The sequence below is a fragment of the Chroicocephalus ridibundus genome, chromosome 7 (genome assembly GCF_963924245.1).
Source record: "Chroicocephalus ridibundus chromosome 7, bChrRid1.1, whole genome shotgun sequence".
Taxonomy (NCBI): domain Eukaryota; kingdom Metazoa; phylum Chordata; class Aves; order Charadriiformes; family Laridae; genus Chroicocephalus; species Chroicocephalus ridibundus.
The window spans coordinates 25,023,725-25,040,651 of NC_086290.1; the positions used below are offsets into that span (position 1 = coordinate 25,023,725).

General features: G+C 37.9%; 1 protein-coding gene across 6 annotated transcripts in view; it reads left to right on the forward strand.

The window, feature by feature from the left end:
• DYNC1I2 (dynein cytoplasmic 1 intermediate chain 2) overlaps positions 1-16,927 on the forward strand; it is a 30,565-nt gene extending 13,638 nt beyond the window's left edge. For all 6 annotated transcript variants that reach the window (XM_063342030.1, XM_063342031.1, XM_063342028.1 and 3 more), the window contains 11 exons: positions 8,771-8,860; positions 9,132-9,294; positions 9,387-9,486; positions 10,027-10,152; positions 11,120-11,266; positions 11,597-11,710; positions 12,069-12,202; positions 13,222-13,366; positions 14,159-14,299; positions 15,310-15,435; positions 16,150-16,927. In XM_063342030.1, coding sequence (XP_063198100.1) covers positions 8,771-8,860; positions 9,132-9,294; positions 9,387-9,486; positions 10,027-10,152; positions 11,120-11,266; positions 11,597-11,710; positions 12,069-12,202; positions 13,222-13,366; positions 14,159-14,299; positions 15,310-15,435; positions 16,150-16,263 — 1,400 coding nt within the window. In that variant the 3' untranslated portion in view covers positions 16,264-16,927. The remainder of the gene's footprint in view (positions 1-8,770; positions 8,861-9,131; positions 9,295-9,386; positions 9,487-10,026; positions 10,153-11,119; positions 11,267-11,596; positions 11,711-12,068; positions 12,203-13,221; positions 13,367-14,158; positions 14,300-15,309; positions 15,436-16,149) is intronic.

The window sequence follows — 16,927 nt, forward strand, 5'->3', positions numbered from 1 at the left end:
TTCTTTTCTTTTCTTATAATAATAATGACTGACTGAACTGGAACCAGCACTTGTGATCTTGAAGCTTAGTAAGGTAGAATGAAGATTGATCTGTAAGATAATTGATATAAATTCTATTACTACATTCATATAGGCATTGCATTAGAGTGCCTCTGTCATTCTGCATCTTGTTTAACATTACTCTTATGGCTAATACATGGTATTTTCTCACTCCTAGTAAATATTCAGATTAGATGCAGAGTTTCTTAATTAGCTGGCAACTGATAAATAAAAGTGGGGTATATCTTGCATTTACGACATTTAAGAATCCACACACAACTTATTTGAAGGCCGTGTACCCTTACAACAAACTTAGCAATTAAACTGCTCAACTTTTTAAGAATATGGATTTCTATACCTGGAGCTTATACATTGAGTTTTAAAAGAAGGAACTGATTTCTTTATTAACCCATGCAGTTTCTGTTCTCAGCAATTGAACGTATGCTTTCTTTCAGTCATGACTTGTTTGCTTTTCAGAAAAGAAATTTTTCCAAAGAAAACATAGTTGGCTAATAAATTTGCTTTTAAATGTTGAAACACTTGAATTTAGCTGCAAATGAAAATACTAATCTTTGACTTAGTTTGTATGTGGTTCCACAACAAAATCTCTTAGTTGTTTCATATGACTGACTTTGAGTATGTGTCTCTGCTAGTAATTTTAGGACCTTGTTCTCCATTCGTAACTTTGCATCTTCCTACTCTTTGGTACGGGAAACTTTGGGTATGGGAAACTCTTTTGCAAGGAGATAAAAGCATTTTGGGTATGGCAAATCCTTTTGTAAGGAGATAAAAGCATTTTTTAAAACATGAAGAGAATAGTCAACTGAAATCTTATGCTGGTGTTTTCTGAAAACTGTGTAATTTACCTGAAAGTGTAATACAAGTGATGCAGAATTGTTGTTGTTGCTCCAATCTACATCAATATGCTGCTCTTGCCTGGAGTGTGTTTTGAAGTCACTTTGGCAAGTTTAACTAGATGCAAATGACACTCTGAATGAGTTTAAGGGCCGGGGGGAGAAAGGGGAGGGAAAAGAAAGGAAGTAAATCGCAACAATACTTTGTGTTGAGAAGTTTCCTCCCTTTTTATCTCTGGGTACCCAGTATAAGGGATTGGCACGTCTTCAGAATGCAAACCAAATCTTTCAAACTTCACTTTTCAGTGAGCCAGAATAACAGAGGATATGGTTTTTCTCTAGCTGTGTTTCTTTTCCATTCTTCATTTTATCTGTATCCCTGTACAGATAGGCACTTTGAGTTTTCCTGCTTTCACCTCTCCCATGCCCTTACGTCTTCCTTTTTCTAATCCCTCAGATTTTTTCCTCCTCACTGTCAGGTTCGTGGAATCTGAAGACTTAGTTCATAGTTTGTGTGCTTGAAGAGTTTTACTTCTGCTGCCTGCTGTCAGTGGAAATTGCCTGGTATTGTATGAGCTTATTTCACACTCAGTGGATCGGCTCTAGTTGAGTTTTACTGTAGTGGAGTTGGAAAGATGGGTCATCTGGATTTCTGCATTTACTAGAAAGTGCTCTCAATACACGTTGTGTCCATTCCACCTTAAAAATAATACTGTTTTCTTGAGGGCCATCATCATTATTTTATGTATGTGTACTTTGCAAAAATCACTTACAGATGCTTTTTTGTCATTTCAGTGTTGAGGATCTTATTAAGGTTTGTCTTAAGACTGCCTAAATACATTCATAATTAAGCTTTATGTTCACAATTTATGTTAACATATGAAATAGGACATAGGCTTAAAAAATAATCATGCTGCCTCCAAAAATAAAAAAGAGTCACTAGGTGAGAGATTTTGATTATGGGAAGAAAATTTTGAAGTCTTAAAACAATTGACAAAAGCAATATGCTAAATTTTCAGAGTGCAATTAGATAAAATAAAATTAGATTGACTATTGTTTCACAATCTGAGGGTTTTTAAATGTTTTTTAGTGAGTATACTGTAAACTAGAGATAATCTCACAAAGTACACTTGAAAGCTGAGCTTGCAACTGAATTTACACATACAGGTAATCTTCAGTAGCTCACTTGTGCAGCGACAAATTGCACCTCAACTAGGTTAGCTCCAGTATTCACGCTTTATAATAAAATGAAGTGGTCTGGACCTTTCTTAATTATTGCATTTTGAGATTTTTAAATGCTGTTGGAGTTGTGCTTTTGAACAAAGGAAAATAGAAGCAGGTTTATTAGATACACTGTGCAGTCATTCTGCAGGTTTAGGTCCACTTGTCTGTAGGCTGAATTGTGCTAACACTGATTTGGGGGGCGGGGAACAACCTCAACACAAAAAAAAATGAAATTAAAAAAAACAATTCCACTTCTGTGTGCCACAATGATTATGTAGTTAAATTGTAACCTGAATTGGGAAACGTCCTAAGCCACAACTAATGTGTCTGGTGGGACAGATAGGAAGTAGGGGAAAACTGGTATTAAGCTAAAACAGTTCTAATAGTCACAGAAATGTTTCTGGTGGCATAAACAAAATGACAGTTACATAGGGGAGTTTTCACATCCTGAATTTAAAGTTGGCCTTTGGAGATGAGATGCCCATTTTGGATTCAGTGTAACAAGCAGTTAAATTTAAATAATGAGTATCTTTCATCTGAAAAAGTCCTGGTTTTAAAATGCGAAGGCCATTCATCTCAGAAGCTGATAGAAAAGACAGCATTCAGTAGCTGAGAAATCCAAGACAGAGAATTCCATAGTTAGAGGAGGGAGGTAGGCTAAGTTGCTATGTTCATGTTTCTGTATAGTGCAGACATGGTGCACCATCCTAGACAATGTTCAAATATGAAGTAACTCCCCCCACTGTCTTGCAGATACAAGGCTTCTCGGCTGCAACTGTTTTGAGCCAGTGATCTGCTCCATCTCTAATGAAAGAATGGCCACTTTGCGTTCAGCCCTAGGTGCTAGAGCTAAACGTGACCTCAGTGCTTGTGCCACTATAGCCTCTTTATGCTAAGACGAAAGTATTGCTGCTGGAATTTCTACTTTTTCCACATTTCTTCACCCCTGCCCATTTGAAGTGTTGTTGTATCCAAAATAGTAGATAGCCTTGTCTTTCTCTTATACAATGCCCAGCGCTTCATTTTGAAATGTGACAGTTTCCTTAGGAGATGGAGGCATTTAGTGTGCTACCAGCTCTCACAACTTCCATTATTTTTATGGCAGTACTAATATGTTGATTTATTATGACCTCAAAGTATTTGAGAAACTGCCTTAGGAAGATTAATTCTTTATAATGTTGTAAAACAATAAAATCCGGATCTCTCCCATACATCATTTTCACTCTGTGATTAGACATCAAGTCATCTTTAGAGCACAAAGTATTTTGCCCCAGGAAGTCATTCAGAGTAATCTGAACCATATGGAATATTACATTTCCCCATTAATTGGAATTATTACGTTTCACACTTCTTATAGGAAGATGTGCACATCCAAAGTGGACTTAGAAGGTAAATCTACAATCTTGTTTTATGGGTTTTTTGTATGATGGGTGCAACCCACAGCTGCTCAAGGTCTCATGTATACAAGTAACTAAAACTACAGAAGAAGAGAAACACAATAAGAAATGGTGTCGGGGTGGCTGTCTTGGTGCTCTCTAACTTCTTGCTTTGATGAAAATACTGACATGTCTGTCTTCAGTACTGTTTTTCCCACACATATACACATTTTCGTGTTTTTTCTCCAGAATTTTCAATAGTCTTAGTCTCCTAATGCTGCTGTTTCTGTAACAGCTGTATTATTATATAAAAGAAATTAAATTAAATAATGAAATGGTTTGTTGTTCTGTGGAAAATAGTGGAGACAATATACCCTTTTTTTTTTTTTTTTTTCCTCATGTTCTCTTGACATGTCCTGTTCTTGGTTTTTGGGTCTTAGTCATTCTGTGCTACAGTAATGATGGCCATCTTTTTTGTTTAGGGACCAAATAAATTTATTTGGGCTTGAGAAGTGTTATGCCGTAGTTGCTGCTGTTCTCCTCTATCTCATAACTAATAAGCCCAAGCGTCTAGGACTCTCCACCATTACTACACCAGTAACTTTTGTCACCATCATAACGTGAGCATCCTGTGTTTAGGCTGCTCCATTTCCCAGTGTCCTTGTTCTCTCATTCCCTCTTCTGCTATCTAAATCAGTTTGTCACTTCCCATGATACTGTGTATAACACTGCTGCCTGCTTCTCTCATTGTCCAATTTTGGTGGAGATGGTTTTTAGTTAGTGTGGTCAACTGGCTATTAGGGCTGTTACTCAGTCTCTCTTTGGCATGCTCTATCAGGCAGCAGATTTTCAGGTCTACTCTGAAAATACGTTTGAAATTGTGTTCCCTTCACAGACTCATTTCTTTCTATCAGGCAGCAGAAGCAGTTTCAGGAACAGAGATGCAGTTCACATGTGAACCTTGGTCTGTGTGTTAATGTTCTGCTGGCTCCATGTTGGCCAGCGTGGAGAGTACTGTAATCCGTTGGTGCTAATTTTTCATTTTAATCTGCACTTCTTGCTATACTGCTTTACTATACTGTTTGATCTCTTCCTTTGTTATTTGCTAACACATTGTTCAAATTCACATGGAAAGAAATTTGTCACCAGTACGCCCAAAAAATATGTGTTATGAATCCTTCAAGTAGTTAATCCAAAGAAAGACAGGCATGTAGGGGAATATGATTCTGCTCAGCTGTCACAATTAAGGCTCTTCCTGGGCTAAGGGGATACTTGTTACGTAGTGCTGCTGTACAATATTCTGTGTGTGCAATCACAACTAACTGCAGACATTAGATCCACTCTTTCGGCGATTACTGAATGGTAAAGTCTTCAAGACACAGAATGAAAATGCTAAGCATTTTTGTCCTTTTAATTCTGAGGCAGACTTAAGTAATTTTAGCAGAGTAATAATAACTTGGTGTATAGAATCAGCTTTTTGGATGCTGTTAACAGTGACCATAGGACTTACACATTTTAATATTTTAAAAAGAAATAATGGACCCGTATATATGCATGTATTATTCTGTACATGCCTTAAGTGTACAGTGAAATATAGATGGGAAAACCTGATATGAAGACATTCAGCTTAACAAAAGCCACCCATTTCACAGATGATTTAACTTTGATTAACCTAGTCTGCAGCAACAGATTACTTGGACAACTGGAACTTCACTCTATAGTGTTACTGCTAGGTGCAGCCTAATTTACAGTGCTGCTTTTCTTTCTGTCTTGCCAAAATAATCACAATTTTGATGTTAACTCAAGGTAAAAATTCAGTGGTTCATTAAACCTGCTTCTAGCATTCATTGACAAGAAATTTGTCACTATTAAAGTAGCTGCTATTTTGATGCAATCTTTACTGCTCAGTTTGTAACCTTAGATCCCCTGGTTGCCTGTCAGAAATAACACGAAGTTAGTCCCTTAGCATATTATCATGAATATTCATCGATATGTTGATGTGACATAGAGTCCCATTTCCTGTCTTCACAGCCTGGTGACTCTTCTAAGTCTTAGCAGCCTTTTTTAAAATGCAAAATTGTATTTGGTGTACTGACAACTGAAGTGGCATAAAATGCCAGTAGGTACAGTCAATAACGAATGCAGAGGATGAAGTTAGACAGTGCCTTTTAAGGTTTCCAAATTTATGTAGCTGGCTCAAAGTAAATGCAGTACACCACTGTATCACGGGTTCCTGACTTACTAGATGTGGAACTTTTTCAGCGATATTATGTCCAATCTTCCAGTTTTTGCCAGGTAATATATTATTGTTATGCCAATTCCTTGCAAATACCAGCAGCCAGCCTGTTATTAAATACATTCAAAATAAAGAAAAGACAGGAGAAGTAATAAAAACAAAAATTTCTTATCTCTTTTGTTCTCCGACAGCTTCATGCTGCCTTTTTGATTGTAAACTTCTGTGAGAAATCATCCTAGTTTTGGATAATGAGGTCAAGAACTTGTATATGTGGGGGGACGTTGTGTTGTGGTTTTGGTTTTTGTGTTGTCCCCCCAGATCCCTTAATGAGAAAGTTTGCATCTGACTTTTCTTTCTTTGGAGAGAAGGTGTTAGATTTATGTAGTTCCAGATAATTCACAGTGAGATGACATGTTCAATTTCAAGTCTGATACTTTGAGAATATGAAAATAAGTGCTGTATCCTGCATTTAAATGCAGTAATATCAGCTGGCTGTATGCAGTGAAAGTACTATGAAGGAATTTAGAGCTCTGTATAATATATGCCATTTATGTTTCCAACATTAAAAGGTAGGAGCAATCAACTATATGATCTTTTGAATAAAATATGTAGATTAGAAGGTCACTTAGCACTAAGGGGTTGACCAGCTGCATTTGACAAGAATTTGACTCCTGTCACTGAAAATGGTACTTAGAATCAGTGTAGTATGACTAATGGGGGGTTGGGCTGAAATTTCTAATTTGAGACTTACAAAGCTAGAATAATGTATCCAGGGTGACCCAAACCCAAATTTCTGAATTTGAAGGCATCATTTCAATCTGCAAGATTGATTGGCAGGGTGAACAAGAGGGGGATTTTTATCCAAGTGGCTGTAATGTGAATATGCGGTCCTGTATTTGTTGTTCTCAAAATCATGTGTGTTAACTCATATTACATTTTTTAATTAATCAGTGTTCACACCTAGAGTGATTTGACATTAAGAATTCCATTCTTTAGAATTGGTCCGAGTTATACAGTTTTCAGATTACTAGTCTGCGGTACATGCGGATCCATCTAAAAAGCAGCAGTGTCTTTCTGTTTCTCTGCGTGATTATTTTGCCCAAAAAAGCTTTCATTTTTTTTTTTAAGTAGCACAAAAGCTGTAATTGGCATGCTTTGTAAGGAAGTGTCAATGTGCAAGAGAGTGGAGATCACTAAGAATTCTTTTACGCGTTCTTTCCCCTTTGCACCACCGCCTCCTCAGCAGGGTCACTGAGATCACTAGCTTTTCTTGAAATGGCCATTTTCACTGGCAGGTGCATTATACCCTGTATTTTCAGATTGTTTTTCCATTCTGAATGTTTGGCAGGTTGATTGCTCTGGCTGCATTGACGGAGAAAGGGCTGACAAATGCGGTTGGGCTGGCTGAAAAGACAGTGATTACTGTTTTCCTTTGTGGCTGATTGAGGCCCTTGAAAGGAAAGATTTTAACCTTCACCATTTGGTTCAAAAGTATGAGCATATATTGAAATCATTCATGCCATTTATCCTAGTTCTGTAAACTTGTCAGAACGTAAAAATCGCTCAATTTCAAGTAATGTAGGATTGGCATACGTCATTATCATTTTGATTAAGTTGGAGTTTGTATTATTGTGTGCATTATACAGTGTCATTTAAAGCTTTCTTTCCTGCAGGTACAGTTATATTTTTATTGCTTATACTATGGAGTTAGAAAGATTTTCAGACCTCTTTAAACCTATCACTATGTGTGTGGTTTGGCAGCTGGTATGGCCTACAAGCTGTATTTTGTTTGCAGGGTAAAGGCTTGTCTGTAGACCTCCTGGAGTGCTGGTAATTGCACAGGCTTGCCATTGGGGAAAGACATGATTGGAAGCAGTCAGGCAGAAAAATGTTGTGCCATCCCATTGCCACCTCATAGCGGAGAGACAATCCGAGCAGTACCATCTGGTTGTTGCTATCTAGTCAGCTGGCCTGGCTGCTGGGACCATGGCTTGGCAGCTGCTTCCCATCCCTTGACCACCTTTTTCCCCCTCTTCCCCCCCTTTTTTTGCTGGGGTGTGCGTGCATGTGGATTTTTTCTTTTTTTTGTTTTGTTAGGTAACTTTGAACGTGGGTCAGAGAGATGGCCGCAACAAACAAGCGTAGTCCTTGTTGAATACTCTCATTACTTGGGATGAGGCATGCAGCAGACTTCTACTGCCATTCCCTTATAAGCAGATGACATAGCTGTTTAACCAATAAAAATACTCTTTTCAGAAGCTTATTCCAGAAAGCGAGTGAAGAAAAGCCAGGAAATGCATATTCCACAACTCTAAGTAATTTAAAGTTATTTTCTGGTTGACGGTATTCAATGAATAAAATATAGAACTGCAGAAAGTGCTGTAAACCTTGTCAGTATTCCCGAACACTAACATTTTATATTATTCATTGCAATTAGGGAAAACACATTTTGCTGTAAAGTTCTCATTGCCAAACATGATACAGATAATGAGACTTGCATTTAGAATGACAGAAAAAATGTAATCTCCCTGCTATTATCTTTAGCAAAATTTGCCTCTCAGAATAGCAACCTGAAAGCTAATGTAAGCCATCTTCGTGCCATGCAAAGACCCATTAGACTCTGATGGTTTCAGATCACAAGCAAGCAGCTGCTCTGTAGGCTCTTTTAGACATTTGATTTTTCTTTATTCTGCAGCATTAACGTGTCAGTGTATTACACAGAACACGCATCCACCACATGGTTTTGTGTGGAATCGTAAATGCTTGTAAGCGAGACTTCCACTTTGGATTCTTTACAATTTCTTAGGTGTCTTATTTTAGTTTATACAACTACATAATTTAGTGCAACTAAAATCCAGGTGTAGACAGTGTTCCAGTGAGCTTTTGGTTTGAGATAATGTTATCCTGGGGACTACGTTTTACAAATATAATCATTTTAAGCTAAATGATACCATTTTACATCAGCTTATTGGACATTCATATGGAACATTACTGTTCCTCCTTAAAAACATTGACATTCTAACCATAATGTTTCTCCTTAGATGAGGAAGACGAAGATGATGTGGTTGCACCAAAGCCCTTAGCTGAACCTGAGGAAGAAAAAACATTAAAAAAAGAGGAGGAGGAAGAAGGTACAGTTCACCTCAAGACATTCTGAGTGTGCTGTAAAGAAAGGCATCAATACGTTTTTAACTTTTTTTTTTTTTTTTTACGTTAAGTTGAAATTAATTTGACTTACATTTTAACAGTCAGCAAAATATAAAATCTAAAAATATCTTTAAAAAGCTATGGATGTTGGGAAACAAATTTTCCAACATCATGATAAATAATTGGCTTTTCTTTCTTGGAAAGAATTGGTGAAAGTATTGCAGTCCAGAGAATGCACATATAATTCTTTTCTAGCTGCACCTCATGAACTGACAGAAGAGGAAAAACAACAGATTTTGCATTCTGAAGAATTTTTAAGTTTCTTTGACCACTCCACGCGGATCGTCGAAAGAGCCCTTTCTGAGCAAATCAACATTTTCTTTGACTACAGTGGAAGAGACTTAGAAGACAAAGAAGGGTAACGTGAATTTTGAATGCCTTCCTGTGGATGTGCAGGATTTGTATTTGAAAAAGTGATCTAAGATTAATATCTGCAAATTGCCTTTATAGAGAGATTCAAGCAGGAGCAAAACTGTCCTTGAATAGGCAGTTTTTTGATGAACGTTGGTCAAAGCATCGTGTTGTCAGTTGTTTGGACTGGTCATCTCAGGTAAAAAAAAACAATGTATTAAGCAGTTATCTTTGTAATTTCTTCTAGTTCTATGCGCTTGACCCTTCTGTAGAAGTTCTATAACTTCTAAATGTTGTGCTTCTAAATGTGTTCCTTACATGCTTCATAGTTTGCAAAAAGTAAATAGAGCTGTTAATATTTTGTGGAAAAAGTAACAAAAGGTTTGTGTTATGAAGAAAGTCACTGGCATATTTGTTTCTGGTTTATGGGCCACTTCGTAAGGTAACTGTTAGCTTCACTAGAAAAAACTCCCTTAAAAGTACTGGGGTTTACACTTGAAAGTAAGTTAGAAAGACAGAACAGGACTCTGTGTACATTAATGCTGTTTTATGAGCTAAATTTGAAACAATTACATTTTTAAACTGACAGTTTGTCATTTATGTAGAAAGTAAGGTGGCTTTTGTTTCTTGGTGTGCTTTTTTAACCATATTTTGGTGAAAGAAAACAAACATTCTAGGATTATCTGGACCGTTAGCTAGTCATCTTGCTTACTTTGAGTCTTTTTTGCTTATTTTACAGTACCCAGAATTACTTGTAGCCTCTTACAACAATAATGAGGATGCACCTCATGAGCCTGATGGGGTGGCCCTTGTATGGAACATGAAGTACAAGAAAACTACCCCAGAGTACGTCTTTCACTGCCAGGTAAGATTCTGTCTCAGGAGGCTAAAGATTGTACGTTGATGAACTCGGACAAGTACCTTCCTTTTGCTTGTCAACATAATGATTTCATTGGGCTGGCATTCACTTTAACCGTATGTATTTGCAAACAGATGTTGATAGCTGGAAATGCCAGTTTAAACACATTATTCTATTTCAGAATTTCTGACGTCATTCAACACTCAGTCTTGTTTGAGAACTCATTTTCTTATTTTAATTTATTTAAAAAGCAAAAAACCTTCTTGTGTAATTGTTGAACCACAAGGAGGGTTTGTGTGTAAGGGGGTCGAGTGGGATCGTATACTCCTAGAGCTTAGTTTACTGAATAAAATGAAGATGGCCTGAGGAGATGGAGCGAAGATGAAAACTAGAAACACGTGCATCGAGAAAAAGGCAGATGGAGGTTTTCTAGTAGTTTTCTGAAAGATAAAAACATGCAGATCTCTTCCATTATGCCAAGCCTGGGATAGCCACTTTATTTTCAAAATGCCATAATTCTGAAAAATTACATAGTTGAATCAAAATTTAATCTCGTGTTGTCAGATTACTGTCAAAACCCAGGTTGCAAAAGTAACTTTATTGTATCAAAAGGGATTTGTAGGTTCTCTAAGAAAATGACCACAGAATGTGGCAAAACAGTATTAAAATCTTGTGCATTATTGGGCCTTCCCTTGCTAACAAACTATGCTAGGGGGAATACAAATGGATAGGTAGGAAAGAAAAGATGAGGAAAGCTTAATTTTATGTGTACAAATTAAAAGTAAGAGACTGTTGGGGGTTCACAAAGGGTTTGTGAATCCTTAAGTAATTGGACAGTGAAATAGGTGTATCGAATCAATACAGGCAAAGAATTTACTCAGGTATTTTGTCAGATTTTCTTTAGTTTTTAGATACAGAGTCATTGAAAGTTTCATGTGTATTTTGTTGTTTGGTGGGTTTTTTTCCCTTTCAGTCAGCAGTGATGTCAGCTACATTTGCAAAATTTCATCCCAATCTGGTGGTTGGTGGCACATATTCAGGCCAGATAGTGCTATGGGATAATCGCAGCAATAAGAGGACCCCGGTGCAGAGAACTCCACTTTCAGCTGCTGCTCACACGGTAGGAGGTGAAATATCTTCAAGGGCTGTTCCCTGTTGAGATGTATTTAACCTCTAGGAAACTCTGTCCAGTGCACTTGATTGATAATGCGTAAATGTTTATGTCCGTATTTTGCCAGCGCTATCACTGAAGAACCAGGCTACTCGCAAAAACCAAAATGACAGAAAAACAAGTATCGGTTTTATAGGGCAGTGTTCTTTGTACCGTACTGCGATCAACCTTTTGTGCTTTGTTAAATGGTGAAGTTGTATATTTTACTCTATATTAATTATACCAGAAATGGTTGTCACTTGGAAATTCCTTTTTCTGATAGCATTTTACATTTCTTAGCACCCAGTGTACTGTGTAAATGTCGTTGGGACTCAGAACGCTCATAACTTGATTAGTATCTCGACTGATGGGAAAATATGCTCTTGGAGCCTGGACATGCTTTCCCAACCGCAGGTAAGATAACGTTGGATATATATAGTATCTATTCCAGGTGAATATTTTGTAAAAATTTAATTAATCTAAAAAGCATTAATAAACATTTTTCTCAACACACAGAATTGTACTTAAGGTAACTTGGTAAGTATTTAATAAAATATTTCCCCGCTCATGGAATCAAATATTGTCTGCTGATCCTTTTGGATATTTTTGATGCACTTGTGTTAGTGCTGAACACAATTTTAACAAGAAATAACTTTCTTATTCCTGCCCAATTCTGTGTAAGTAAAATAATTAAAAAAAAAAAATACCTCCTACTGAGAAATCTAAATGACTTGGTAGATGTTAAAGTAAGTTGCTGGTATTTTCACTACAGGATAGCATGGAGCTGGTTCACAAGCAGTCCAAGGCTGTGGCCGTTACCTGCATGTCCTTCCCTATTGGAGATGTCAACAACTTTGTTGTTGGCAGTGAAGAAGGCTCAGTGTACACTGCATGCCGTCACGGAAGGTGAATACAAACTTTAATTATTCCACGGAAATAACAATAGTGAAAGGATGTGCCCCTGCATGCTTTACACTCCTAAAATTTTGTAGTGCATACTTGCTCCTTTGTCTTGAAGGAGTTCAAAAGAGCTGTGTATGAATTCCAGTGCGCGCTTTTTCCTGAGTAAGAGCTTCATTAAAAGCAGAAGTTGGCATATTGAATTGGTACTATGCTGCCCTCGGTGAATAGAAGTTGTTTGTGTTGATGAGGAGGGCAGCGTAGGTCACTGTGGTTTTATTCATTTGAATTGCAGCAGAACATTCCAAACTTCGTATGGGTTCTATAAATAATTGTACAGTAACATCACGCACAAATCTTAAATTGGCTAGCTTTTCTCCTGCTGTTCAATCTATTTTGAAATTGTCTGACTGTATCTTATCAATTGCTTTCTTAAATATAATTGAGTGTCCAGGTTTCATCTCAAATACACATCACCCTCCCTGCACAGCTTTTTGGTTCCAAAATACCCAAAATTGTATCACTTTTGTGTAACATCCTTCCCATCTCTTCCCCCCTTTCTTTTTCATTGCTCCTGATAGGAGACTATTAGGGATATATTGTTACTGGTTTATGTCTGAACTCTGTGTCCATAAGGTACATGCGACTTCTGTTAAGGCGATGGAAGTTTTATGCTCATTCCTGAGGACTGGATTTTGTTCTTTGTATGAATGGAAGTTTTAGCTATTGCTTGGAGAACAGTGTAGTTAAATGTGGGGACTGGTACCTGCTGAACGAGTCTCTTCTCCCTGTGGTGTATTTTGGCACTTAAGATTAGCAGAAAAGAGATGTTGAAGTTAAGGTTCATGTTCAAGCCTGGTCATCTGTGACCCTGTTGTGATGAAGCCTTTTGCAGTGGGGTAGCGTCCATGCAAAGCAGCAACATCTTTTCTTGTGGCTATATTTAAATTGTATTTCAGTGCTCTCTCTGTCTGCACGTGTATGGTTGCCAGATAAATTAACCTTGGTTATATATTCTAAAACAGCAAAGCTGGAATCAGTGAGATGTTTGAAGGACACCAAGGACCAATCACAGGTATCAACTGCCACGCAGCAGTTGGACCTGTAGATTTCTCACACCTTTTTGTCACCTCTTCTTTTGACTGGACAGTAAAGCTTTGGACAACTAAGGTAACTTAAATATAGTTCGGTGGTTTTCTTCGCAGTCCTTGACACAAGGTGGTGCTGTAATGTAAGCTACTTAAGGGACTTCAGTAAAAAGTCAAATCGTTTGAAGCGCTCAGTTCCGAGCAGCAGCCCTGCAAAGAGACAGCTGATGAACAAAACTGTAGTTCACAACATAAAGCTTTGCTTTCGGATCGTACATCGCTTTTATACTTCTGATCTATTCTGTTCATCCTTGTCCTTTGTTCTCCACAACAATTACAACATAATCAAATGTAAATCATGCTGTAAAATCAGTTACTTCTTATTATGTATAAGGCAAATGTTTTACTGCAGTTTTGTGGAGGACTAAGGGACAGCACCAAAAGTGACGTCAGTTAAATTCCATGAGGCTCACAATTGAAATATCTATCATTCCCATTGCCAGAATTACCTCTTTGTTAGTTTGATGCCCTGAAGAACGCAAAGCGGAGTCTGAAGTGCTGTCACTGAATTAGCATTGGCTTGATTTACAAGATTCTTCATGCATTACACTTAGAATCTCTTAGAACATTGGCTTGCTACTGACCGTTTTGTAGCAGCAGCCAGAAAAAAAGGCTGTATGCTTTGGAAAGCAACCCTTTAATAATAGAATTAATTTTTGGCTGCTTTTTGCAGAGGCATTTTTTTAAAATGCGAATTGCTTTGTAGTTACTGCTGATAATGCTGTTGAAGTTCTGTATTTTTGCGTTACCTATTTGCTTTAGAATTTTGAAGTGCAGAGTTTGGGTATCGCATTGTTACGTTTGCTTTTTTCAGAATAACAAACCTCTCTACTCCTTTGAAGACAACTCGGATTATGTTTATGACGTGATGTGGTCTCCAACTCACCCTGCCTTGTTTGCCTGTGTGGACGGGATGGGCAGGCTTGACCTGTGGAATCTCAACAATGATACTGAGGTGAGGCTGAGGCAGTCGGGTAATGGTCAAATGTAACTGGAAAAGTGGTTGTACATTTGGGCGGGGGGGGGGGAAGTCAAGAGTTTACCATAGCATTTTGGTTTGGTTTTTTGTGGTGGTTCTTAAATGTTCCAGTAGTTTCTGCGTAATAGATATCATTCTTTGATTACGAGGTTATAACCGAAATGACTCCTCATACTGAATAACAGTGGTAATTAAGTTGTTTTACCCAGCACAAGAGTGCAGAACATCTGTTGGTGTAATGCTGACCCATGTTGTGAAAGTGATTCTAGACATCCCCCAATGTGGCCTTGGCAGCCTATAGCTTCACAGCATGAAAAACCAGTTACCCCACACCCCTGTTTTGCCGTAGTGATGCTGCAGTGTGAAACTGTCATTTGCTTCTAAACTTAGAGAATTGAATGTTTGGGTTTTCTGGTGTGAGCTATAAACTGAATTGTAATAAAACCTTTTCCAAGACTAAAACTTGTTGGAGGTAGGTGAGAGGAAAAACCTGACAGATACCGAGTACCTACATTTCACCTTCTTAAAATTGTGTATAGAAGAGAGAGCAGGTCTGTAGGAGCGTATGCCAGCCTATGGCGTCACATTGCTGTTACCCAGTTCTAGCCTTTGGACAAGACTTGACCTGCCAAAGCAGCTGACTTCATCCCTGCCCTCTGTCACCATCTTTCTTGAGATCCCAGGGCTCCTCCTTGCTGTCTGCCTGAACGCGTGCCTGTGCCTCCTGGCTCGTGACAAGAGTACAGATGTGCTGTTTGGCAGAGAGGCTGTTTGTACTTTGGCCAAGGGATAGAAGATGTGTTGTTTTGGTCACGTCACTGGCGATAGCTTAGGGACACTGAGAGTCCTTGAGGTCTACGTGCTCTGCCTCGGTTGAAATGTTGGGCACTTCTTCTGATGCGTCGCTGAGGGACCAGGTGTGTTCTGTGATCTACAGCTTATGGAATCCTCGTGCATTTTCAGCAATGTGTTTTAAATGGATACAGGTACCAACCGCAAGCATTACTGTGGAGGGCAATCCTGCTCTGAACCGCGTGAGATGGACACATTCTGGGAGAGAGATTGCTGTGGGTGATTCAGAGGGACAAATAGTCATATATGATGTGGGAGAGGTACGTATGCCCTGTATTGCACAAAGTACATTACAAAACACTCAAGTTTCTTTGACTCTTACTCTTTTCTAGCAACTTGCTTTTAACTGTTTTCCCCTGTGATTAGAGGAATAAAGTTTAATTTTTATTTTCAAATTAATGTTTCCTCTTTCTGTCTAATTCAGGTATTTTAGCATAACTTTTTAGCATGCTATCTGGCAACCAGTCAAAAAGTAAAAACATTATTGTAAGGCTGGTGAAATAAGACGAAGGAATCAGTGTGGTGTTTGTAGCGATTTTATCATCTTTAATTGTGGCATGTGTGAATTCTGACCATAGCTTGAGAAATGCCAAACAACAAATTTTACACTGAAGCGGCCTTGACTTTGTTCCTACAGGGAAGGTGTTGCTGTAGCAATTGCGTGTATTGCAGTAGTACGTAACTAATTGATTGGACGTGGCATTAGTGTTGCCCTTTGGAGGCAGTCTCTCAGATGGAGACGTATCACGCAAGCTTGTAGTAGTATCATTACATACTTAAATATGAGATTTTCAAATTCTGCTGCTTTTATAAGATAGAGCTTTTGATGTTCAGACTGCTTTAAAAGTTATACTAACTAAAGGTAAGCTTTTCTATCAGAACCTCTTCTGAACATTACTTAAGCACTTTGCTGTTCAAAATTAGCTCAGTTTTTGTTTATCAGCAGGCTTAAATAACGTTCTCTTTGTCAACAGCAAATTGCCGTTCCTCGCAGTGATGAGTGGACTCGATTTGGTCGAACACTGGCAGAAATAAATGCTAACAGAGCTGACGCAGAAGAGGAGGCTGCAACCCGCATACCGGCGTAGATCTTTGAAAATAGGCAGCAGCGGCAGACTTGTGAATGATTTGATGCAAATCTTAAAAGTGTAAGCATGTGTCAGTTCAAGTACTAGGTTAAGGGAGGAATACATGGATTCAACTATGGACTTTAAAAATCTATTAAGATCACTGAAAATCAGATCTTGCATTGTCACTTTTTATATAAAAATTACAAGCACATTCTTGGGTTTGTGTAACTTTTAATACAGTTAACTTTGACTTTGCAAGGAACTTCTTTTGCTGAAACACTAACCTGGTGTAAATTTGCTATTGGGCTTCTGAGACTTCCACTTTGTAACAGTTTATCTATTTCTGAAAAGTAAAAGTTCTGTTTCTAAACTTAACTTTCTATATTATACAGACTTAACCTTCATTAGGTAGTAAATCCCTGAAGCGTTCTCTAATTAGAACTCTTCAAATTACTCACGGATATGCATGCATATGTTCCAAGTAAGTTTCATTGTTTAAACATAGATAAGCCTCAAGACTGTGGTAGTGGGTAATATATGTGAATAAAAATTTGTCTGTAGTTACACACTTATTTGATAATTGGACCTGAATTAATGAAATACATATTTAATACCCAGTTCTTTTGTTTGAATTGGTGCATTAAAAGGTGAGACTGATTCATAAATAAATATTATATGAGCA